The sequence below is a fragment of the Dermacentor silvarum genome, chromosome 1, assembly GCF_013339745.2.
Source record: "Dermacentor silvarum isolate Dsil-2018 chromosome 1, BIME_Dsil_1.4, whole genome shotgun sequence".
Lineage (NCBI taxonomy): Eukaryota > Metazoa > Arthropoda > Arachnida > Ixodida > Ixodidae > Dermacentor > Dermacentor silvarum.
Genome location: NC_051154.1, coordinates 175,609,653 through 175,634,440, shown reverse-complemented (window position 1 = coordinate 175,634,440; position 24,788 = coordinate 175,609,653). Strand labels below are relative to the sequence as shown.

The 24,788-nt window shown below is 47.2% G+C and overlaps 1 protein-coding gene across 2 annotated transcripts in view; it reads right to left on the bottom strand.

The window, feature by feature from the left end:
• Positions 1–24,788, bottom strand: part of LOC119436427 (large proline-rich protein BAG6-like) — a 214,342-nt gene that overhangs the window by 95,627 nt on the left and 93,927 nt on the right. For both annotated transcript variants that reach the window (XM_037703272.2, XM_037703275.2), the window contains exons 14-15: positions 2,137–2,389; positions 1,401–1,684 (exon numbers count right to left, since the gene is read on the bottom strand). In XM_037703272.2, the coding sequence (XP_037559200.1) occupies positions 1,401–1,684; positions 2,137–2,389 (537 nt within the window). The remainder of the gene's footprint in view (positions 1–1,400; positions 1,685–2,136; positions 2,390–24,788) is intronic.

Sequence of the window (24,788 nt, the reverse complement as noted above, 5' to 3'; positions counted from 1 at the left end):
ATGACACTTATTTCATATAAACGTATATGCGCTTTAAAATTTTCCGCTGAGGTTTAACCACCGTTAAGCTTCTGTAGAAGCTACAGTGCCTTCTGTTTCTCCAATAGCATGTAGAGCAAAATCTGGGCCAAAGTGAGACCCAGAAACTTCGGATATTCTCAGAGTGAATAAAACCTTGAAATAAGAACAAAGAACAAGCACTGTTGCATGACGAAAAACAAAGGAACCATGACAGCACCGAAGCCAGATGCTCCGACACGTGATCCAACTTTATACATCATTCTGGTGCTGGCGGCAGGTTGTGCCATGATATGTCCTCGTTCCTAATACAGCGGCAACCAACTGTTAAAAAAAAATTAGCCTTTTCGGAACACTGTTTTCGGTCATATTTGAAAAGTGTTACCTTTAACCCACTGGATTTCTTGGTAACAGTCACTGTGCAGCTCGGAAACGGGAAACAAGACAATGGTTAGCGTGGTATATGCTATGCAGTCCTTTAAATATTTCGACACAGTCGCACTATGAGCACAGTTATTTGCGGTTTTGGCATAGGTTTCGGTTTTCCACTTCCATCACGGAGCCTGATGACAATGGCAATAGTTGCCTGCTACGTTGCACTACATTTCACAGAAAGTTTTGCTACACGATTATAAACTTACAAGACCAGACCTACGTAACTCCACGAGATGTACGCATTGCGCAGTTGCGTGGATCAGGAACGAACTGCCATTTTTGATATAGCTGCATCGGGGTGGCAATTGAATTCTGGGGTTTTACGTGCCAAAACCATGATTTCCTTATGAGGCACGCCATAATGGGGGGACTCCGGATTATATTTTGACCACCAGGGAATCTTTAACGTGCATGGTACATGGGTGTTTTTGCATTTCGTCCCACCCAAATGTGGCCGCCGCGGCCGGGATTCAATCCCGCGACCTCGTGCTTAGCAGCGCAACACCATACAACACCAACACCATGCGCACACAACCACATGATAAAGCACCCAGAGGTAAACAAGATGAGTTGTGTGCACCAGTGAGCAGAAACAATTTAAAATCACTTTGAGACACTCCATAGAGATGGCAGCACCTCTCAACAACCAGTGGTGTTGAATACGTGCAAAATATCAAACATATGATTGGCGCCATACACATACGTCAAAAAACCACCTGGGACAGATCAGCGGCTGTATGGCAATACCCCTCAAAGGGTTAAGAGAGAAGCAGCAGGCTGGTTGCTTAAATTACCTGTTTTAATTTACATAAAAAAATTCATGACCACGGACAATCTACAAATAATTCGAGATTCTGGATTAACCGAGTTCGGATTACCGAGGTTTTACTGTACCTCCTTCTAAGCAACCATACTCCCAATTCAAATACACTCATGAGGGGTTTTACCTGCGTGGGTCCCTGTGGTGAAGACCGGGCACCCTGGCTGGTACTACCTCCGCTTCCCACCAGGTGGCCTGTGCCACCCTGACTGTGTGTCCAGAAAGAATTGCATGGAAGGCAAGGATCAAATGAGCTGCCTAGTGCACCCCCAAGGGCTGTGCCTAATGGAAAGCTCAGGGGCGCTAGGCCTCTGAATGGCCCTGGTGATGCACGAGTGCCGGTTGTGCCAGATGATGTGGTCACTGTTGCTGCCCCTGTTGTTTGTGCACGAGTTTGGGAGCTTGCTGAACCTGCATCACAAGAATCAATCTATTTTTATTATAAGTACACAGCAGTTATACATAGGGACATTTGCAGAAGCAGGTCTCAAAGTTACAGTCAGCAACAGCCATCTGAAAATTCCAAGTGTGACTAAAAGCATTTCTAATAGAAATTTGTTTTATGTATTCTACTGAATGTGTCCATGTGAAGCGTGAAGACAAAAAAAACTTTCTGCCACAACCTCATACAGAACCTAGTTACGAAGTCCATGATAAGGGGTCCCTTCATTACAGTCGAAGTAGCATATTGCCACAGGCCTAATCCCAAGAGCAGTCTTGCTTGCAGTCGGAACACATGGCCAAAATTGTGCATAGTTGAAAGGCTTAATGAGGCATAAATGCACTATTAAAAACCTTGCAGATCACTGCACTATAGGAATCAGCGTAGCAAAGCCCAGATGTGTGCAGTTGCTTGGTCTTACCAGGCTGGCTAGAGGGACTCTCCTCAACTGTTGAAGAAGCAGAAGGGATAGTGCTCTCAGGCTGATCCACAATACGATCCAAGGGTGTGGGAAGGTCGTTGATCACTGCCGTAGAAATACTGTCAATGGTGATAGACCCTGGTCCAAGCTCCATGAACACTACTGGGCTTTGAGCTGTCAGCAGTGCAGGGCCCGTAGTGCTGAAGGGACCCCCCCCTCCAGTAGTAGGAGATGTGCTGCTAGACGTTGGTGCCTGCAAGTAATAAATGAAGTCAAAGGTGCTGGCTTCACAGTTTTTCGGACACGAAGACGCCATTGCAAGAATGAAAGGTGTAGGCATCGTGAAAAAAAAAAAAAAAAAAGACTTGGTTGCCCATCATAGCATAGTTTGAAATTGCATTTTGTGTTTGCAGTATTACACTCAAAGTGGAAGTCAGTGCTGACAGCTTTATGGACTCTGTCCCCAATAATGAAGCTAATGTAAAGAACATGTCTCTAAATGATAGAAACAAGCAGTATTTTATCTTTTAAGTAGTTTTAACTTAGAAAGTTCTATTTAAATACATTAGAATGGAGAGATTGTGTTCGACATCAATTGAACCAATTATGACCAGGTTAGTCGCACACACAAAAAAATAACACTGCCTGTAAGAAAAAAGCCCTTCATCAGACCACCAACACATTTACAAAAATTCCCGGACTAGAAAAATGTTTTTTTGAAGTGAAGCATCATGTTTAGGCAATAAAAAGAAATATCAGAATTCTGTAAGCTATCTACTGGGGAATCTAAAGAGGAAAAAACTGCTATATCATACACCAGTCTGAAATATACTACTAATTTGTGAGTAGGACCTTTGCAGAGCTAAAAGCCCATGCTATGTCAATTATACAGTAAAACCTCATTGATACATTCCTGTTTGTTATGTTTTTGCAGTTCTTATACTCTGAAACATCAGTACCATTTAGTTACCTTAGGGTTATGTGTATTAGCTTCACGTTTGTAGCGTCTGAATGGCTCATCACCGATGCAACCTCATTCGTCACTGCCCCCCCCCCCCCCCCCATTGATCCCCCATGTTGCCACTGAAAACAGTCACATTGCAGAACCTGCTGCGCGGCTTAGAAGTATCGCCATCAGTGTGTTCATATTGTTGTTGTTTGCTGATCTCAACACTGCTTATGAAGTTGAAAGCCATGAGGTGGTTAAAGGCAAGTGGTTGGCCTACATTTGCCTTCGCAGACACTGGCCCTCTTCAATTTTTCTCTTCTGGTTACCCACGGGCTGCCAGAGCCAGCCAGGACGATTTCAGTCTGGCTGCTCTCTGGAAGTTCTCTGGCTAGCAGACGACAAAAAGATGCAATGAACGCTTGCCACCATCTTTGAGGGGACTTGACAGATTGCAACACGGGCACTCGAGGACCTTTAACTCGCACCGCCATCTGGCTACGGTCACATTCGGATTGTATTAGTTCTAGCGTTATCTTTCCAAGGTTCTAAAGCACCGTTCCTCCTTGCGAGGCCATCCGAGCAGTGGCAAACCATTTGAGGCTTTCTTTTGTGCATGTGTGTGTCCCGTGAAGACTTCTTCCCAGTCGTGAACAGTGCGCCGCGCTTTTAATCATGCGTCCATGCTACCTGCATCATGTTCCATGCAAGTCGTAGCCCTCGAAGTTGTAGACACTCATTTCCACACATCGCGGTGCCTTTTCGGTTAGTTCCCTATCTTAGCTTCTATCTTAGCTTAGTTACCTATCTTAGCTCACATATTTAATTGCTGTTTCAGAGATGGTATATTTCCCAAGAGTATGCAAAGTGCTAGAGTGAGTGTAGTTAATGGCGGAGATAGAAATAATTTAGCAAATTACCACCCAATATCTATACTTCCAATATTTTCAAAGTGTCTAGAAAAAATAATACATGTACGAATGTCAAATTTTTACGAAAAGCATCACTTGATAACACTCAGCCAGCGTGGTTGTCGAAAATTCCATTCTACTGAAACGGCGCTTTTAACTCAAAAAGAACTTATTCTAAATTGTTTTGAACAAAAGGAATTAGCATTGGGCATATATGTGGACTTTTCTAAAGCATTCGATAGGATTAACCACTATACATTACTCGCCAAACTTCGCATATATGGTTTCCGAGGTGTGTTCCTTAACCTCATAAGATCCTATTTAACATGCCGTCATCAACAGGTAGTAGTCAATGATCAATATTTGGATAATAAAGCAATTCCCGCAGGTGCTCCTCAGGGTAGCATATTAGGCCCACTACTTTTTAACTTCTATATTATTGACATTGTTAACACTACTGATAAACCTACTTTCGTTGTATATGCAGACGATACGAGCCTATTTTTTAGAGGCTCATGCTTGCCGGACATTCGAAACCAGGCTGATGATTGTTTACGCTTATTACACCAATGGTCCCTATGTAATTCGCTCCCCATCAATATTAATAAAACAAAAGCTGTGTTGTTTAGACCCCGGAACAAGGTTATTGAACCTCATGCTACTGTTCTTAAAATAGGATCTGACGTTATAGAAACTCTACCTCGTGTAAAGAGCTTAGGTGTTCTCTTTGAGGAACACCCACAGTGGAATGGTCATGTTGATTCTGTTGCAGTAAAACTTTCAAGAACGGTAGCGATCCTTTCAAAATTCAGAAATTTATTTCCTCGGTGTATCAAAAAACTATTATATTACTCATTGTTTTACTGTCATTAACTATTGTTTTCTGGTATGGGGCACAACTTCTTTTTCCAACACTAACAAACTATACACAATCCAAAAACAGGCTGTACGCAACATTGCCAGTGCTGCGTTCGATGACCCCTCCAAACCTATTTTTGAAGCACTTAACATATACCCATAACAAAATTGTACAATAATGTGCTGCTTAAATTTAGCATTAAGCAAAATGCCTTTCTTGTTAAGCTATCCAATTTAAAACATAAAACGTACACATACGATTCCCGAGCCGCTGGTGATTGGTTTATACCAAAAACACGTACGAATTATGGTCGACAAATGATTTCTTATCGACTACCCTCTCTACTAAATTCATGCAATGCCCTATAGAAGAGCGATTTTTGTTTGCTTTTGCGTGTAAATCAACCTTAGAAAGCAAGTTGTAAGATGCTTTTCTTTCTTTTTTTTAGTTCTTTGTTGTTGCTGTATAAATGGCCACTTTAAAGTTATTATCTATGCTCGTATAAGCCAAGATTTTTGTAGGGGGCGTAGACCCTCGTCAAGCCTGTGAAAGGCTTTTTGTCTACGTCCCCATCACCATCTTAATGATGTAAATAAAGTTTCGGTCTGTCTGTCTGTCTTTCTCTGGTGGTATCCCTTCTCGCATTTCTTGCGTATATGCGGCGATATCCCCTTTTTCTGCAGTAAGCAAAGGCATCGCAGCTAGCCCGTGTTCGCTCCGTCTCTCCATCGTATGCTTGGGTGGTAGCTCGAAGCCGATGTGTTCTAACTATAGGCCGTTGATGTTAAAGGAATGCACTGGTCGAGTAATGGCACACATACATTAGCTTGTTGCTCTTATTATCAACGAATATATTTTTCGTGTGGATCTTTTCACTGGTCACAGGCGGCGTGCATCTTCATGTGCCAACCGCAGCCCCAGCTCCTTCAGCACAGGAGCAGAAGAGAAGCACCAACAGCTGAAACAAACTTTCTGAAAAGAATTCAAGCATGTCAGCACGAAATTTTATGCGTATATGTAGCCAATATCCTGCTTTTTCGTGTCGTGTCAAATGATGACAAAACGCCAACTCATCAATGCCGCTGGTGGCCGACATAATTGCTGCGAGCAGGCCTTCACGATCAATTACCGCACGATTTCTCGTCTTGGCATCGAATGCGTCGAAAGCCATTTATTGCGCTGTGTAAAGTGAGGTGCCCAGGTCCTCTGTCGAGTCGTGTGAAATCTCACAAAAGTGATCGTATTCCTGACTGCAACTACAGTCTACACTGGTTACAACGGAGCCGCATACAACAGACTTTCAGATATAATGGACCATATTTCAAACTTAGGTTGCTCTGCCTATTTTCTTAATGCAACAAAATTTGCTTTTAACAGACCGCGCTACAATGGACTATCGGCTACAGCTGACATTTCAAAATTATCAGCAATTTTTTTCAAAATCTGGCATATAAAGTGTACTTTTGCCGTATCAACATGGGCTGACAACAGACTTGCGAGGGTCAGCCGACGATCGTGGCCTCAATCTCACGCGTGCACGAGGGAGGGAGGGAGGGAGCATGCAGTTTCTCTGGCGTGCGATGCACAGGGGGGGGGGGCCTTCACCACCGGCGGCGGCTGCTTACGGCCAAAACCACCTAAACTAATAAGGTCCCGCATTCCTCCTCTGCCACGGTCTGACGTCACTCCACCCCATCCGAGGAGCCAACGCCACCTGTGGAGAAACGCGAGCCACCGCGGCTTAGCCGATCTGCGTCAGATGGCGCTAGTTGCAATGTTAACGGCATGCCTAGTCGCCTCGTGGCTGCCTCGTCTCCATGCTTCTGAGCCGAGACATCCTCGCTGGCTTGGAAATCAAACAAAAGTGCCATTCTTCGCTGCTGCTGTTCATCTTGTGCCAAACATCATTGTTTTTTGTGCTAGTGTGCCACCTATGTGGAAGAATGGAACGTTGCTGTGTACCAAATTGCAAAGGAAATTACGACAATGGGCCAAAAGTGCGACTGAGCTTCCCCGCGATCCAGAGAGGAGATCAAAATGGCAGCAGGCTGTGCGGCGCGACATCGACATCGCAGTGCTTAAGAATCCACTGGTAAGTGTTCGTTTTTTGCGTTGGTCACGTGTAAATATTTGTGTACAGGAGATGACAAAGATTTTTTGTGTAGTATTTATATACAGTCAAACCTCGATATAACGAACCTTGATTTAACGAAATTCGCGATGTAACGAACTATTTTTATTTCCCCATCTTAGTTCTACTGAATTGACGAAACCTCAACATAAAGAAATTCTCGATATAACAAAGTTTTTCAATGCAAGTACAACTTCGTTATAACGAGGTTTGACTGTGTAACTCTTTGCAAGCTTGTGGTACATAGAAGGCTATGTTGACATGTGAGGAGGGAGCTTCTTGTGAGCATACTTTTTGACGTGTAGCCTGACTCCGAGTGACAAAGTATCTTACATGCAAGTGGCTGCCTCTCATGTCGGTATTTTTCGCCTACTAGAGTCGCAAATGTTCACCTGAGCAAACATAAGTGGCATTGCAGTATTTTCTATTTTCTGTGTTCGCAGGCATCAGCGCAATTTTTTATTTTTTTTTCGAAGCGCAGTGCTTTGCTGCAGACCTTTAGCTACGGAATTTGCTACGATAGGACGCCACCCTTTTACGTAGAGGCATGTGAACTGTCCTATTGTGTTTTTTCTATGTACCTTTCGTTGCCTACTTTTGGTTACATGAGCATACATCCACCACAATTCACATTTAAACCAATTGGATTTTATCTGTCTTTTGTGCAGGTATGCGAACGCCACTTCAAAGAAGAATATCTCCGCACGACAACAAAATATACAGATCGTGACAGTCGCACCATCGAAGTTACAATGAATCTGACGCGACTCATGCACGATGCTCTGCCAACAATTTTTCAGGACAGCCCTGGCTACCTCTCGGACACTCACCATTCAACAGAAGAACCGGAAATGAAGAAAAAACGTAGAGAAGATAAGCAACTTCAGAAAGCGTTAGAGGAGTCCGCGCTGGCACACGAGAAAGAGCTACACGAAAACAAGTTGACCTGCCTTGACGACATCGTGTCTCGCCTACACCTGCTACAATCAAAGAAATATTGGTCACCTGTGAATTCTGACAACCACGTGATCTTTGCTCACATCATCGCAGCAATGGATGCCCCGAAGCTTCTCTCTTCCGTGATCATATCATCAGATATGTCAGTGCACGTTTTTGGGAGGTGCGCGCCTTACTTCCGATGAACGGCTTACAATTTCAGAAGAAATTCACAACCTCCGTGTGTTGGTGCAACTCCTGGACAGCGTGGAAAAGTATTGTCGTAGAAGTGAACTTGGACAGTATGACAAAGTGAATGGTACGCTAAAGCTTGTGGTTTCCTTCGTCGATGACATTTCCAGTGGAGACCTGCTGGATGATGACAGAGTGGAAGCAATAATTTTTCTCAGAGAAGTGCCAGCTTCTGACGAAAAGGAGCAAAAGGTATTTAGTAGGGTTGTGCGAATAGTGCATTTTGAGTTCGAAGCAAATTCGAAGCGAATAATGATTTGGCCGAATATTTTCGAATTCAATATCGAATAGTTGCTGTTCAAAAACCTTGGCCACAAAGTCGCATGCAAGATAATTATTGGAAATATGCAATGATTAAGTGCACTAATTTATGAGAATGAGACCACAATTAATTCAGGTATGACTTACTTATTGGAATACATTTGAGAATGTTGATGTCATTTACTCATCGCTTTCTCGGATTATTATAGTTTAAATGTTTTGAAACGGTGTTTATAAGTTTTCTCGCAAATAAGTTTCTGAGCAATTATGAAGGTTATGAGAAAATTTTTAGAGGTCCAAAACCGTTTTTTTCTAGCTTACTGTCGGACGCGGAGGTAGTGAGAAAATAGTGCTGGCAAACAGGGCGCCAAACTTGGCAAAGATGACGCCAACGTATACCTGCATTTCTGGAGCTCGTTGCTCGGTTTCTTTTGCCCATTGTAAAAACAGAGTTGATGAAACTACTACAATTAATATAGTCAAAGACCGAAAAATCGGGCAGTCCGAAAACATAAATGCATGCCTTTTACTGCTCTCAAGGGCTCAAATCGCCACAGGCACGTCCCAAATAGCTTTAAAGACCTGGCAGTACACTTATTAGGCGTATTGGTGCTCATACTGAGACAGGAAACGGCGGGTGAATACATACTGTGTCCTGTGACAATTGCCCCTTCCCACTCTTGGTATGTTTCACCGCGTAATGCTACTGTACTGAGGCGAAGCTGACTTTCGGGAACTGGCATTACACTATGCGGCGTGCTTTCCGAGCTTCGAAGCCATTGGCGAGGATCACAAAGGCGGAGTGTCGGCGCCAGTTCAGTTCGCCAACAGCGGCGAGCTGTTTCAATTAAAACACGGCACCGAACAGCAAGAAACTTGGTAACGAACGTCGAAGTAGGTAGGCCTAGCGTTGCCGCGGTGATAGCTACAGCTGCCAGTGGATCTGATTATTAGACAGTAAACGAACTCGCGACCGTTTGCCAACACATCTAAAAGCACGAATATTACAACTGCTCTTGAAGCGAATATCGAATAGTGTAATATTCGAAACTACTATTCGAAAATTCGAATATTAGCACAACAGTAGAACAACTATTAGTTCTGTCAAGTGTATTTTACACTATTTCACCCCATGGGTATAACTTTTTGCGAAGCATTGGTAACATAGTATTGCATCACACTTCGACAATCGAACAAGTATGTGCTGCTCATGATGCGAGTCCTTTGAAGGAACAAAATGAAAAAGGGTTCCTAAGGTACATGACAAGACGTGCAAGCCTATTAAAGCAACATGAAAAAAATGTCACATTAATGCTTGATGAAATACACTTGCAACAATTCTTTGACTATAAGGCAGGCAGATTAACAGGAGCTCTGAACCAGCTAAAACAGCGTATCATTTTATGGTTCAGAGTTTATTGTCATCATTCAAAGATGTAGCACATATCTTACCAGTGTCTAAAATCACAGCAGAAGAATTACATAAGGTCCTCGGAAAAGTAATAATCAGTCTTGAAGATGCTAACCTTCACGTCGTGGCAGTAATAACAGATAATAATTCAATTAACAGAAAGGGAATGTCATTGTTTGCAGGAGGCAACAATCACGAAAGTATGTAGCCTCATCCAGCAAATCCAAAGAAACTTTATTTCGTATTGTCGACAGAGTACATTTACTGAAATTCATTCGAAATAACTGGCTTAACCAGAAAAATTCTGACAAGTGCCTTTATTACCCTTATTTTGACTCTTACGACGAGCAGAACAAAAGGCTGGAGGGTGCATCATTCACTACGTTACGAAAACTGGATGAAGCCAAACAAAATAGCGTCTTGAAAGTTGCTCGTGGGCTGACCTACAAGGCACTGAACCCAAGCAACCTAGAGCGCCAAAACGTTAAGCTCGCTCTCAATATTTTTAACAGCTTTGTGTCGTCTGCTTTAAGAGTTCAAGGTGAAACTTTACATTTGGTCCTTGCCGACGGGACAGCAAATTTCATTGATTTAATTGTAAAGTGGTGGAGCATCGTGAATATGAAAACTCGGAAAGGCTGCAGGCTGAAGGATGTCTGGCAAGAGCTAGTGCGTAAAACCGCCAGCGAGCAGCTGCAGTACCTGGACAAGTTTGTTAGCTGGCTTGATGCCTGGAAGGACAGGTGCATGCAAATAGGCGCTCTGACAACAGACCCACACTGCTTTACGGCTAACTACACACAGTAAAATCTTGTTACTACGAACTCCACTATAACAAACTTTTCAGATTAACAAACCTTTCAGAAATCCCACGCTGACTTCTTATAGTTTCAATGTAAAAATATTTCAGTACTACGAACTTCAGAGTACCGGAACATTTCAGAATAATGATCGTTATTCAGTTTCCGTGTCATATTAACAACGCCCCAGTACTACGAACTAGTATCCCAAAATCTGGTGATTCTTAGTTTTCCGTGTATCCTGTCAGGGCAGCCGAAATGGGAGGCTACCAGACGAAAAGGCACAAGAGGCAGATGCCATGGTGCATGGGTTCGGAAAGCCCGAGACGGCGCCTAAGGAAAAAAAAAAAAAAAGTGCGCTGGCACGCAGCATCGGCGCGTCGGACAGCGGGGCAGCCGCTTCTTGAAAAGCCAATCGCTCACAATAATCCCTCCACAAGTTCCAAAAGAAGCCTCGAAAGCACCGCGACAATCACGCGAATCGGTGACAGCGGCATGTCACAAGGAAAATGGCTGTTGCCCGCGCGCACTCAGGTTCTTTTACGCACGCCTTTTTAAGGATGGTAGATGACACGCCGGCACGTGTTGCAATGGGTCCGTTCCTAGTTTAGGACGGCGCCCTGGCGCTCTACAGCGATGCAGTGCGCCCAAAGGCCCTGCGTGGATGGATATTCCAACAGCGCAGCTCAGTAGAGCAGCGGGACCAACGAGGCAAGAAGGCCGCATCGGGTCGGGCACCACCGCAAAATATTTCAGCTCTCGACTTCCGCTTTTTCGTTCCGAGGTAAAAAGTAACAATGTGTCAGCTGAACAGTCAGGCGACCCGTTTTTTCTGAAGAGGTCCCGAAGTGGCGATTGTCACGCGCAGGACTGTTCAAACACTAGCTGAGGTGACGACACATCAGGTTTTGCGAGCGCATGCTCCGCCCAGACAAGTGTTGCCTAGCAACGGAGGCACGTCTTCTTTCACCCTTCTTTCTGTGGCCGTACTAGCTACAAACACGGAGAAGTGTAACCTCCGTACTTGAGGGGTTGCCACGCGGTCACACTTCGTACTTTCCAGGCCGTGTCATCTACGAACGCTTGTGCAGTGAAATATTCAGGTGCCCGCCTCGAGCAAGACAGTTGCGGTGTCCATGGCAACGAATGCGACAAACAAACAAGAAACATTGCGCTTTGGAGGCGACATGGAGCTTCCTTTTTGCCGGTAGTTTTCTCGGCGTCAGCGTCTGTTTTGAGCTTGTCCCTCTTCTTACACGGTGCTTCGATAGTGCGTGGGGCCGGAATCTATGGCAAATAGCAACAGCGCGGGCTGAGAGCCAACAGCCACGTTTTCGTGGATAGCTTATATAATGACAACTTAGGAACTGATGGGTTAATGGGCGGAATGATTAATTTTACGGCTTTCACTATAACAACTTTTCAGAATAACAAAACATTTACTGCAGTCCCCTGAAGTTCGTCATATCAAGATTTCACTGTATGCCCTGATCGAGGTGTCTAGCTATTGTTTGGAAGAACTTGACTTAAGATACGTACTCCTCGGCAAATTCCAAACCGACTCACTTGAGGCTCGCTTTGGGAGATATAGGCAGCTATATGGTTCGCATTACAGCACAGTCCACTTATAACGATATCAAGAAGAACGAAAAATCCCATCATTATCACCGATCATCGCTACATCCAAATTTGCCACTTGCAATAAGATGTCGACGTAGAAAGTAGGCTGTGAAGAACAAAACGTTTATTTATACCTCTAAATGGCACCTCAATCGTTCGGCGCGCCTAAATAGAAATCTGCACTTGCTTTTCCAAAAGTATCGGATTCACAACGCTGTGTGCATCGCATCCAGCTGCTGCGCGAACACTAGCGGCAATAATTTAGTGTGCATGAAATCAATGAACAACTCGATCGATGAAATTGCACTTTGGTTGAACATCGGGGTCGGTGTGAAAGACTGGCCATTGTCAATCTCGTCGTTACTGCCGTCGCTGTTGTCGCCTCCTTCGTACAACGCCGCTGTCTGTCACGACAACAATTGCCCCGTCGTAGATCTCTTCACAGAACGAGGCAGCATTATTTGCACTCAGCAACTCTTCCTTCGAAGCACCACCTATTTCATCATCAGTAGCGACATGTTCCTAGAGTTCGGTAATGTCAGCGGCTTCCAACGTATTTGTTTCGCCCACGGGGGTTTCATCCTGGCGCACAAAGGCCACCTTTTCCGTTGATCGGCATGGCCACTGTTTCTAGCCTTCATGATCGTGGCACTCCCGGTTTTCATAATAGTCAATATTATGGAATGCGCGAGCTCGTACTGCTTCTAATCTTGTAAAATTTGCAGTTTCGTCTCGAGAGACGCAGCTTTGCGCTTTGTAGGCACACCTCCCTCTACGCTTCCGCGGTGCATTTCCACGATTGCTGAGATAGAGAGAGAGAGAGACAGGTCATGTTTTTTTTCCCCTCCCCTGCTCTTCTATGGACGCTCGGACGACCGCCGGCGGCGCGAAGCAGCTGGCGCCATCTTGTGCACGCTGCGCTGACTTGTGATGCCCTCCGTGGCTTTTGTATTCGGCCCGAACTCGCATAGGCAAACTTTTCGCCCCGTATCGGTTAAGGGCAACTCAGGAACGCACATTTAACCATTATTCTGCATGAAAACGCCGCCCAGAAGCAAAATTTCAATCGTTATATCCGATATGCGGTTAATAACTGATAGTTATGTTTTTTTTCTCTCATAGCCCTCATGCACAAGTTGATACTGTTAAGTCGACTCATCGTTACAACTGATATATCGTTATATGTGGTATCGTTATAAGTGGACTGCATTGTGTAACGTATCGATAACACAAGTGTTTGAGGATGAGGCAAAGATCCGCGCGCAAAACACATTGATTCTGTCAGACATGCCTGAATCATCGAATCAGGATGAAAACGAGCCTAATGCTGAGGAGACAGTCAAGAAGTATGACATTCGCTTCACCAGTACTGAATTAAACAAGCCCCGGCAGGACATGGCAGCACTGGTCTACATTGCCGGCTACTGTGCACACGCAGCTCGCGCAAACCATGCAATCATTGCTACGATTTATTAACTCCCGGAACGAGAGCTAGAAGAAAGTGACTATGTGCTGATTGACAGCATTAGTCGAGGTCTATTGAAGTTCCCACAGCCAGCTGTTATTCACGCAGTCCTCTGCGCGAAGGTTGTTTTCAACTGTGTCACTAGCAAAGAGCATGAGCCCCTGTTTCATGCTGAAACTAACCAGCGAGCGACGCTACTGAGTGCGATTATGCATTTGCTGAGCGATAGCAAAGAATTTGATGCCTGCACAGTTGGCCACACTCCAGATTCCATCATGAAAAATGTTTTGCTTCCAGCAATAAACATCCTGCATAAGAATTATGCTGCTTTGAGAAATAAACTAAAAAAAATCAAATGGAACGAAGAGAAAGCTTTTACTTACTCTGAAATGATAATGTGTTCGCATTTGTGTGTGCTTATGTTTTGTTTGTATATCTAAGCTGAGATGTATTCAGTCATTCAGTCCGGCAATAAAATATCTATTTTCCAATTGGTATGGCTCTGCTTGAAAATGTGGATAGCATATACATTTGAAGAATAGTGATAACAAAATCCTCCTAGCTGCAATATTTATGTTTCGTAAATTGGTGCGCCCCGCGACGAGAAACTGCAAATCATAACACATATTCCGCCCTGTAAAGTCATCTCTTCAGTGGCCCAAAACGAGACAAAAGAATAAAAAACTGTCAGCTGTGTTGAAACAAACGCGTGGCGTGCGTAGCATTCGACGACGAGCACCATCTAGCATGTTCTCCACACCGGTAACAAAAAAAAGGGAAAAATCCCAACAGCACACACTACAAATATATGTGCGAAATATAAGGTCGAAACAAAAGCCAAATTTATCGCGGGATGCCCCTTCATGTTCATTAAAGCTACTTCTAAGTTTCCTTTACGCCAGAAAAAAACCTGTGCGTAGCTAAGGCGGCCGCAAAGTCATCTGCTAAACCATCGCAAAGGGCCGCGTACGGGCCGAGTTTGGTGACGTCACGGAGGAGTGCATAGGCCTTCTTAGTCAAGGTGGCGATCTTATCTTGAAAGGACAAAGTTCGCTCAGTGCTAGCTTCGTATACGCTGTGCTTTCGACATTTTGTTCACTCGCTGTGCTGCTGCCGCTCTTCCTGACTGCAGCGTTCTGACAGCAACTTTCCGCGGTCATTGAGCGTGATGTGCTCATGTTTACCTGTGCACGCGTGACACCGTGCTTCTTAATTTAGTTAGTAAGCGAATGCTTACAACTTCACACGGCCGATAAATCTACTATCCTTACTTCGTATAGGTGTTTACTAATTTGCTATCGCAATCGATGCTTTGCCTTTCGGGCAAAACAGCGACTTTGTTTTTCACCACCTCTTTGCAATAACGTTGTTAGACATTGCGACCAAAGTTTCGGGTAAAACGAACATTTTTTGTCGGATTATGAGGGTCTGTTGTAACGAGAGTCAACTGTATGTACATTTGAACCAACTTATAACTATCCCAAATGTAACAATTTATCAGTTATAACGACCACATTTTAGTGCACGTAAGATTTTCCAACCCTACCTACGGAAACTGCTTCTAGATAAAACAAATAAACGTTTTTTAAATTGCCGTACTGCTACAACAAACGCTTCGAACACGGTCACGGCAAAGAAAGCGGGCAAGTTGGCACTCGGTAGTGCAAAATTAAATTATAGAGTTTTACGTGCCAAAACCAGTTCTGATTATGAGGCACGCCGTAGTGTGGGACTCCAGAAATTTGGACCACCTGGGGTTCTTTAACGTGCACCTAAATCTAAGTACACGGGTGTTTTCGCATTTCGCCCCCATCGAAATGCGGCCGCCGTGGCCGGGATTCGATCCCGCGCACTCGGTAGTGCAAAGCTTAGGCACATCGAAAGTGTCAATCCTCGAGTCTTACTGGCTTATGTATTACTGCTTGGGTATTACTGGCTTAGGTAACCAAGGTACAGTATAGACCACTTATAACGTAACCGTTTATAGTGCAGAACTGGCTACAACGCAGCCTTTTCCGACTCCCGTTTACCCTCCCAAAGAACTGCATGTATACGCATACCACTCACAGTGCAGCCGCATGAGACGTAATACCGGTTATAATGCGGCTTCCGCGGGAAAATCTCGCCAACAAGGGCAGCAGCGAGCCCCTTCTCAACAAGGTGCGTGCTGCCGGCCGGCGTATGCATTATTCAATGCAATCATACTGTCGTTACTTCGGACTTATTTGGCCGTACATCGGTTAATTCGGACTACTTTCGGAGCTTGGTGAGCGAGGAGCGCCGCAAATGTGCGACGCAAAAAAAGAGCAAGAACGGCGCTAGCGTCCAACCAAAACGAAGCAGCGGAGTCCGCATCGCCACAGCCATCAGTTGGAATCGTACGTGAATGACAGCAACGCCGGAACGCTTCGAGTCTATTTGTGTCTTTAAAGCCTGTATTCTTGCGTTTACCGCCGCACATAACACCGCGTTGGCCGCGGGCTTTCGTAATTTTCTCCGCAGCGGTTGCGGCGAACAGCAGTAGTTTTGTTTTTACTTGGTATGCGCATTGGCCGCATGCTTAAAAAACTGCGTAATCGCCATCGATGATCGAATAGATAGCGACCGCGGTTTCGACTGCAGTTGTTGCAGCGAATGATAGTTAATTCGTCCAGACTCGGTGCATGCGTCGGGCGCGTGCCTTCAGCACTGCTAAGTCGCCGTTCATAATCGCGTCGATAGTGGTCACGGTTTTTTCCGCAGCGGTTGCGGGAAACAGTTGTTTCGTTTTGACTCGGTGCAAAGCTGTCGAGCTTGAAGAGCACAGGGTACATTGTAATTATGTATTCGCCAGCTCACTGGCGAAAATGTAATTGCGATGTGCGTGCGTGCGATGTAGTACAAAGTGTGTCTACATGCTTGGTCTACATGTTTTGCATACGTGCAGGGCTTGAAAATCGTTGTTTTGGTTATAGTGCGGTACAGCTTATAGTGCAGATATTCGCGACTCCGGCAACTTACGTTATAAGTGGTCTACACTGTATTAACTTGGTTGCTGCTAGGTCTCAACTTGGTTTAACTTAACTACGCATGTAGGGAAGGTATTCTCGAGTGATCATTTTTGGAGGTACCTTCCCTTTCACGACATTTCACGTGACAAGCACTGGATGCGTCGGTGCCAATGAGCGACAGTGTTCCTGGCATGCCACAAACGCAGGCAGGAGCCGTGTCTGTGTCGGGCGAAGCGAGCGCGCACCTGCGCCAGTGGTTACTAGGCAACGCGAGGCGACATCATCACTACTCAGGGTTCGTACAGGCTTCCAAGGCAAAAATTCAAGGGTATTCCAGGACTTTCCAGGACCTGTCACAGGTTTTTCAAGGACTCAAAGCGGTATCCAAAGTAAGATTTCGTTACTCTAACATTTCCAAAAATGACTAGTTTTATTGCACTTACAATAAATAACTGTATATCACAACTATAATAAAAATGTCTAGCCTTGATAACTTCTCAAGATCACAACACAAAATGAATGCTTACAACAGCGGCTGAGATTTCTCCAGTATAGGCTGGGTAAAGTTCACCAAAAATATTCAAAATATTCAGCATAGGGTTATTGCAATAAAATAAAAAGAAATAAATGTATATCCCAATGATGTTCATAATGTCTAGCCTTGATCACTTTGCAAGTTCACAACAATACCAATAAAATTAATTCACAAAACATAATGAATGCTCCCAACAGCTACTCTGACTTCTCCAGTATTAACTCGGCAAGTTTACCAAACATTTCCAAACCATTCAGTGTAGTCTTGCTATACATCCATTATAACAAGTAGATGTATATTGCAATCTTGTAAAACATGTCTTGTCTTGATCATTTCTCAAATCAGCAATATTAAAAGTTAAGACAACGAACACTCACAACAGCTGCTCAGGCTTCTGCAGTATTATCTGGGTTGGTTCACCTAACATTTCCAAAACATTCAGCATATCGTATTTTCCGGTGCATAAGACGCATTATTTTTTTCTGAATTTTTGTCGGTACGTCTCGTAGAACGGTACGACCTATAAACGTTTTTTTTTTTTTTTCGTTTTTTTCGGAAAAACTGCCGTTAAATTTGGATCCTATGTTATGGCCACGCGAAGCGTGCTGGTTGACTTGATTGCTGCGGGTTCTGTGCGCGCTATCGAGGAGCCGTGTTCTCGTGATCAAGTTCCCGAGCGCCGTGCGAGAAGAATGGAGCAGCAACGCAAGCGGCGGTAGGACAACCGCGAGTCGATCGACCCCAAAGTCGTCGTGTCTGCAGATCGCTGTCAAGATACGGCGCACACCGCTGCGCAAACTACGCAGTTGCTACGAGAGTACAGGCAGACCTCCCCCCCCCCCCTTTTCGGGCAGCCTTCCCGCTTTCCTCCCATGTGCGCGATTCGGCTCACCGTCGTACGCTTTCACTCGCACATACAGCATACAGCACACGGGGATGATGTTATCGCCCTTGGACTTTATACGGAACATCGCGACAACCACGACGGCAGAAATACGCCTGGAGTGGAAATATATGGCACCCATACGCTTGCTCTTGACCCGCGTTCACGGAGCGAAACGTCAATGCAACGTTTTTTAAATCGCTCACCGAAAAACCAGGCGCATCTTATACACCGGCGCGACTTATATACGTCTTTTTTTTTTCTCCGGAAGAGAGTGACTGAGTGTCAACTTTATTTTTAGAAGGGGTAAGGGGTAAGGGAGGCTAAGCTACGTAGGCTGCCAGGCTGATTCATGCCTTCAGCTCATGCCAGGACCCTTGTCTGGATGTCTCGGTTGGTGCTGGAGAGAAGGGCCTCCCATTGTTCGTTGGTGGGGGGTGGCGAGACGAGGTCCACGGGCGGGGATCTTCCAGGCAGCACCCGAGGATGTAGTTTAATGAGGCAACGTTGCCGCACAGGCAGCAGCATGGATCGATGACACCAGGGTGGATGTGTGAATACACTAGGGGGCACGGAAAGGCGCGGGTCTCAGACCGCTTGGGAAATTGCCATAAGGGGGTGGGTAGGCGTACCGTTCGAGGCGATAGTGCTGGGTAATGTCGTGGTAGGTGACCAGGGGCTCCGGTACCGAGGCGTCCGACGCGGAAGGGCCCGGAAAAACTGCCGTTTTCAGAGGGGTGCGTCTTATACAAAAGTGCGACTTATAGACCGGAAAATGCGGTAATGTTACTGGACTTATATTATCATAAATAATAATATTGTCACGAAGATAGCATTCGAGACCTTGGCAAAATGGTAGCATATCGGCCAGTGTTCTGTTAAGGCGCTCTGTCAATCCGTTAGTTTGGGGGTGATAAGCCGTGGTTTTCCGATGGTTGCTGTGCGTCAACGTGACCACCTCTTGTATTAAATCAGCTGTAAATGCTGCACCGCAATCAGTAATGAAGACAGCGGGTGCACCATGGCGCAGTACAATGTTGAGGATGAAAAACTTGGCGACTTCAGCAGCAGTTGCCCGGGGTACAGCTTTGGTCTCACCGTAACGGGTTAGGTAGTCGGTTGCGACAATTATGCATTTGTTTTCCGAAGATGACGTAGGGAATGGACCTAGGAGATCCATGCCCACTTGTTGGAACGGCGCTGGAGGTGGGTCCAAAGGTTGGAGGAGAGCGGCGGGCTTGACGGGTGGTACTTCACGCCTCTGGCAGTCACGACAGGTTTTCACATAGTGCTGAACAGACGAAAATAGCCGTGGCCAGTAGTATCGCTGGCGTATGCGTGCTAGTGTTCTGGTGAAGCCTAAGTGTCCAGCACAGGGGTCATCGTGACATGCCTGCAAAACTTCTTGGCGCAATGCCGTGGGGACGACGAGAAGGAACGTTTCCTGACTGTTTTCAAAGTTTTTCTTATAAAGGACATTGTTCCGCAGACAGTACGATGTCAGTCCTCGTGACAGCGGTCGTGGGATAACAACGTAAGCTCCTTGAAGATACTGGATAAGAGCAAGCAGGTCTGTGTCCGCACGTTGTAGGTCAGCCATCCGCACCGTGTCAACGACACCAAGAAACGGCAAATCTTGCTCCAAATCTGATGTCAGTGGAATCGGAGCACGTGACAGGCAGTCAGCGTCACTGTGCTTTCGTCCAGATCGGTAGACGACAGTTATGTCATACTCCTGTAGGCGGAGACTCCAACGAGCGAGGCGGCCTGATGGATCCCTGAGATTGGCAAGCCAACAAAGTGAATGGTGGTCGCTGACCGCTCGAAATGGCCGGCCATACAGGTAGGGTCGAAATTTACTGATGGCCCAAACGACTGCCAAACACTCCTTTTCAGTGGTCGAGTAGTTAGCCTCTGCCTTTGTGAGACTACGGCTCGCGTAAGCGATTACACGTTCCGTACCGTCTTGCCACTGAACAAGAACGGCTCCGAGACCAATGTTGCTGGCGTCCGTGTGGATTTCAGTTTCAGCATCATCGTCAGAATGCGCGAGCACCGGAGCTTTTTGCAGTCGTTCGCGTAATTCTGTGAAAGCCTGTTCTTGTTCTTCCGTCCACAGAAAAGGCACATCGTGGCGTGTTAATCTCGTCAAAGGCTCAGCTATTTTGGAGAAACTTTCAACGAAACGACGGTAGTAGGCGCAGAGTCCTAAAAACCTCTGAACAGCCTTCTTATCTGTAGGACGAGGGAACTCAGCAACGGCAGCCAACTTCTCAGGGTCTGGCCGAACGCCCTGGGGGCTGACCACGTGTCCCAGAAACTTGAGTTCCTGAAAACCAAAATGGCATTTCTCAGGCTTGATGGTGAGATTTGCCTTGCGGATAGCATCAAGAACGCTCTTCAGCCGAGCCAGGTGTTCATCGAACGTGCTTGAAAACACAACGACGTCGTCCAGGTAGACCGAGGCATGTCTGCCACTTCAGTTCAGCGAGTACAGTGTCCATCATTCGCTGGAATGTGGCGGGAGCGGAACACAGGCCGAATGGGAGGACCTTAAATTCGTATAGCCCGTCAGGTGTCACGAATGCAGTTTTCTCGCGATCGCGCTCGTCGACTTCGATCTGCCAGTACCCTGACTTAAGATCTAACGAGGTAAAGAACTGGGCATGACGTAGACGGTCCAAGGCGTCGTCAATCCTTGGCAGAGGGTAAACATCGCGCTTGGTGACTTTGTTAAGCCGTCTGTAGTCGACACCGAAGCGTAGTGTATTGTCCTTTTTTACCAGAACAACGGGGGACGCCCACGGGCTTGTCGAAGGCTGAATCACGTCATCATCCAGCATTTCTTTAACCTGGCGTTTAATCGCCTCTCTTTCCATTGGCGACACGCGATATGGATGCTGACGAACTGGGCGCACCGATTTCTCTGTGAAAATACGGTGTTTCGAAACGGAGGTGCGCTGAACTTTAGATTCCATAGAGAAGCAGCTAGAGAATTCGCTCACGAGGCCTAATAGTCGTTGCTTCTGTTGTTCCGACAAACGGCATTAATGTGAATGCGGCTGCAAAGCGTGGTAGCATCTGTCACGTCTGGGGAAGTCACCTCTAAAGTGCCGACGTCGGAGAAGTCCGCAATTTGGTTGAGGAAGGCGACAGCCGTGCCTTGAGGGACGTGCTGAAACTCGTTGCTGAAGTTCGTCAGAAGAACTAGTGACCGCTTGCTCTGCAACTGAACAAGGCCTCTAGCTATGCAGATATACCGTTCGAGCAGCAGTGGAATATTTGCCTCGGCAATACCCTCACTGTCGTCGAACGCGTCGCAGTTTACAAGGGTTAATACGCTGCTCCTCGGCGGTAACGTGACATTGTCGTCGACGATGCGCAAGGCGTTGTCATGACTGTCGTACTTGTTGCTTGCTATGGCATGCGCTGTCGAAAACGTTACCTGCGACTCTTGCAAATTAATGATGGCTCCATTAGCCTGCAGGAAGTCCATCCCTAGGATCAACTCTCGCGAACAAGTCGGCAGGATAACGAAATCTCCGACGTACGTAAAGCCGCGAATATTCACCCGTGCTGTACACCTGCCCACGGGCTTTAAGAGGTGTCCTCCGGCAGTACGGACCTGCGACCCAGTCCACTGCGTGTAAACTTTTTTCAGTTTAGCGGCAAATTCTCGGCTCATAACAGAGGTGTCCGCGCCAGTGTCGACTAAAGCTGTGACTTCTTCGTCGTCTATGCTTACTGGTATATCCGATGTTACGACGTGCCTTGGATCACCTGAGTGCGTTTGAACGTCAGTCTGTTGTCGTCGCTGTCGTCGCTTGCGTCGTAATGGAGCATATTCGGTACATTCGGCGTCAGCGGCCTCACCTCCGGAGGTCGCTGAACTCAGTTTTCCTGATTTGCAGGGCTGGGCGAACGGCGCCTAGGGGCGTCTCGACGGAAGGTAGGACTTGGCGACCGGTATCGTGATGGAGCCAGTGACGACGAGCGAGGCTCGTGCCTTGGCTGTTCGAAGAAATTGGGACGACTCGCCAGGAAGCTCTCGATTTCCACCGGACGCTCACCAGGTCGTGGACGCGGCGCATTCGGAGAGAACCCACGAAGACCCACGCGTCGGTAGGGACACGTCCTGTAGATATGGCCGGCTTCGCCGCAATGAAAACAGAGCGGACTGTGGTCAGGAGCGCGCCAGACATCACTTTTTCTTGGCCTGGACTCGTTGATAAACGGCGCATTACGACGGCTGAACCCGACTTCTGTCTGTTCCGTGGTGCGCACGACGTTTGATGTATTATACAGTGACGGACGTCGTACGGCTTCCGCATATGTCATCCTAACTTGCTCCTGCGGCTGTGGTGCCCCGAAGCGTTCAGGAACTTGGATGGCTTGCCTGATTTCGTCTCGCACCATCTCCGCCACAGAAAGTCGCGCGACCGGGGGCTCGACCGCCTGCATTTTTTGGAGTTCTTCTCTTATGACCGCTCTTATTAATTCTCTCAGGTCGCTGACGTCGCTTCCCAGAGTCACGTTAGGGACGCCGCTCGAAATTGAAGTCACGTTTCGATTGTACTGCCTGGCGCGCTGTTGTAGTGTCCTTTCCATTGCAGTGGCTTCAGCGAGAAAGGCCGCAAGCGTAGTCAGTGGGTTGCAGATAAGGCCGGCAAAGATTTCCTGCTTTACGCCTCGCATTAGGTGTCGAACTTTTTTGTCTTCGGGCATTGAAGCGTCTGCAAGTCTGAAGAGCCGAGCCATAACTTCAATGTATGTCGTAACGCTCTCATTAGGGGCTTGAATCCTTGCCTGCATCGCCAACTCTGCTCTCTTCTTTCTGTCGGCGCTGGTGTAGGCGGCAACTAACTGCCAACGGAATTCGTCCCACGATGTCAGTGTTGTCTCGTGGTTTTCGAACCACGTCTTTGCGGAATCCCCGAGAGCGAAGTACACATAACGCAGCTTGCGCTCTTGGGACCAATCGTTGAATTCGACTACCCTTTCGAAGTGGTCGAGCCAGTCTTCGACGTCTTCAAGAGCACCTCCGTGGAACACATTGGGTGTTTGCGGCTGATGCAAAAGGACCTGTGTCGGCGCGGCAAGCGCAGCAGTAGACGGTTGGTGCATCGTCCTGGAAGGATCAGGTAGCAGACCGTGCTGTGGCTGGAGCCCCTGAAGACGACGGCTGGTACGGACGTGTACCGGGGTGAGCTCTGTCGGACTACGCACTGGTGACGAGTCAGGAGTACGCCGCGTCTCGGGCGATCGTATCATTTACCCAACCCCTCCACCAGAAAATGTCACGAAGACAGCATTCAAGACCTTGGCAAAACGGTGTTCTTTTCAATGTAGGCTGAGACTCGGAGAGCGCGCGTTCCAGAACACACTTCGTCGTTCTCGTTGCAGCGGCCGGCGGCCGCACGTGCCAGCCCTATCTCGCGTCAATATAACAAACCACCACCCAAAGGCACCGAGTATCAGTGGTAAAGTTGCTCCACTATAGCTCTCTTTAGGTTCACTAGCTTCACCTCGCGCACAAGAGTGTAAGTGGGACAAGGCAGACCGACGGGCGAGGAGTGAAACAAACGATAGGGCGAGGAAAGCAGCGTAAACACTGCCAGCACAGCACCAAAGCGCGGCACGGTTCTCTCGCTCCGTTCGCAATTTGACGCGGTGAAGCCTTTTATTTTTTCCGTGCAGTTCTGCAAAACGTAATCATGTGCCCTCGCGCCGGCGTTTTGTTTCTAAAATGGGGAGTTAGTCAGATCGACGCTGATCTACCACAGAAAGTCAATATCAGAGTGCATTGTGCACAAAATTCAAGGATTTTCAAGGAAGGAAAAAAATTCCAGGACTTTCAAGGGCCTTGAAAACGCACTTTTCAATTTCAAGGCTTTTCAAGGATTTCAAGGACCTCTACGCACCCCGCTACTGCTTCGGTGCATACGGGCAACGCGGGCGGTGTCTGCAGCAGCTCTGCGCATTGCCTCATTGATGCTGCTACAATTGCTCTATCTCGCTCTCATTTTCTCCTTCCCTCTCCCGAGCAATGTGCACGCCGCGCACATGCTCTCCTTCCCTCTCCTTAACGTCCCATGTCAAGGCAACATGTGCACGGCACGGAGAGGAGGCGAGGCACAAGCCGCTCCGCGAGGTGGTTGCTACAGGTTGCTCGGTGTCCCTGCACTGGATCCCTGCTCATGTAGGCATCCCGGGCAATGAGGAGGCTGATGCCCTGGCCAAGAGTGCTCACCACGGTGACGTCCCCTTGAGTACGGCAGTCACAGCCGCGGACTTCACCAGGCACCGGCTTCAGCGGCACCTCCAGGCGTCCCATCCTGACAAGCGCGTGTCCCTTGGACACCCCCCACGGCAGCTACCGCAGCGCGGCCTTGCACGGAGGGAGAGCTCGCCCCTGCTGAGAATCCGCTGCTGCTGGACAGCCGCACGGCACCACCGGCTTGGCCTCACCGCGTCGCCTACCTGCGCCTCCTGCGGCGAGCCAGAGACGCTGGAGCACCTCCTGCTGGCCTGCCCGGCGCACAACCAACCCGGTGGACTGTTCCTGCAGGAGTTCCGCCACCTCGGACTTCCCACCACGCGACAGGAGGACATCCTCTTCCCCCGCCGAAACCACCTCTCGGCCCTGCTCAGC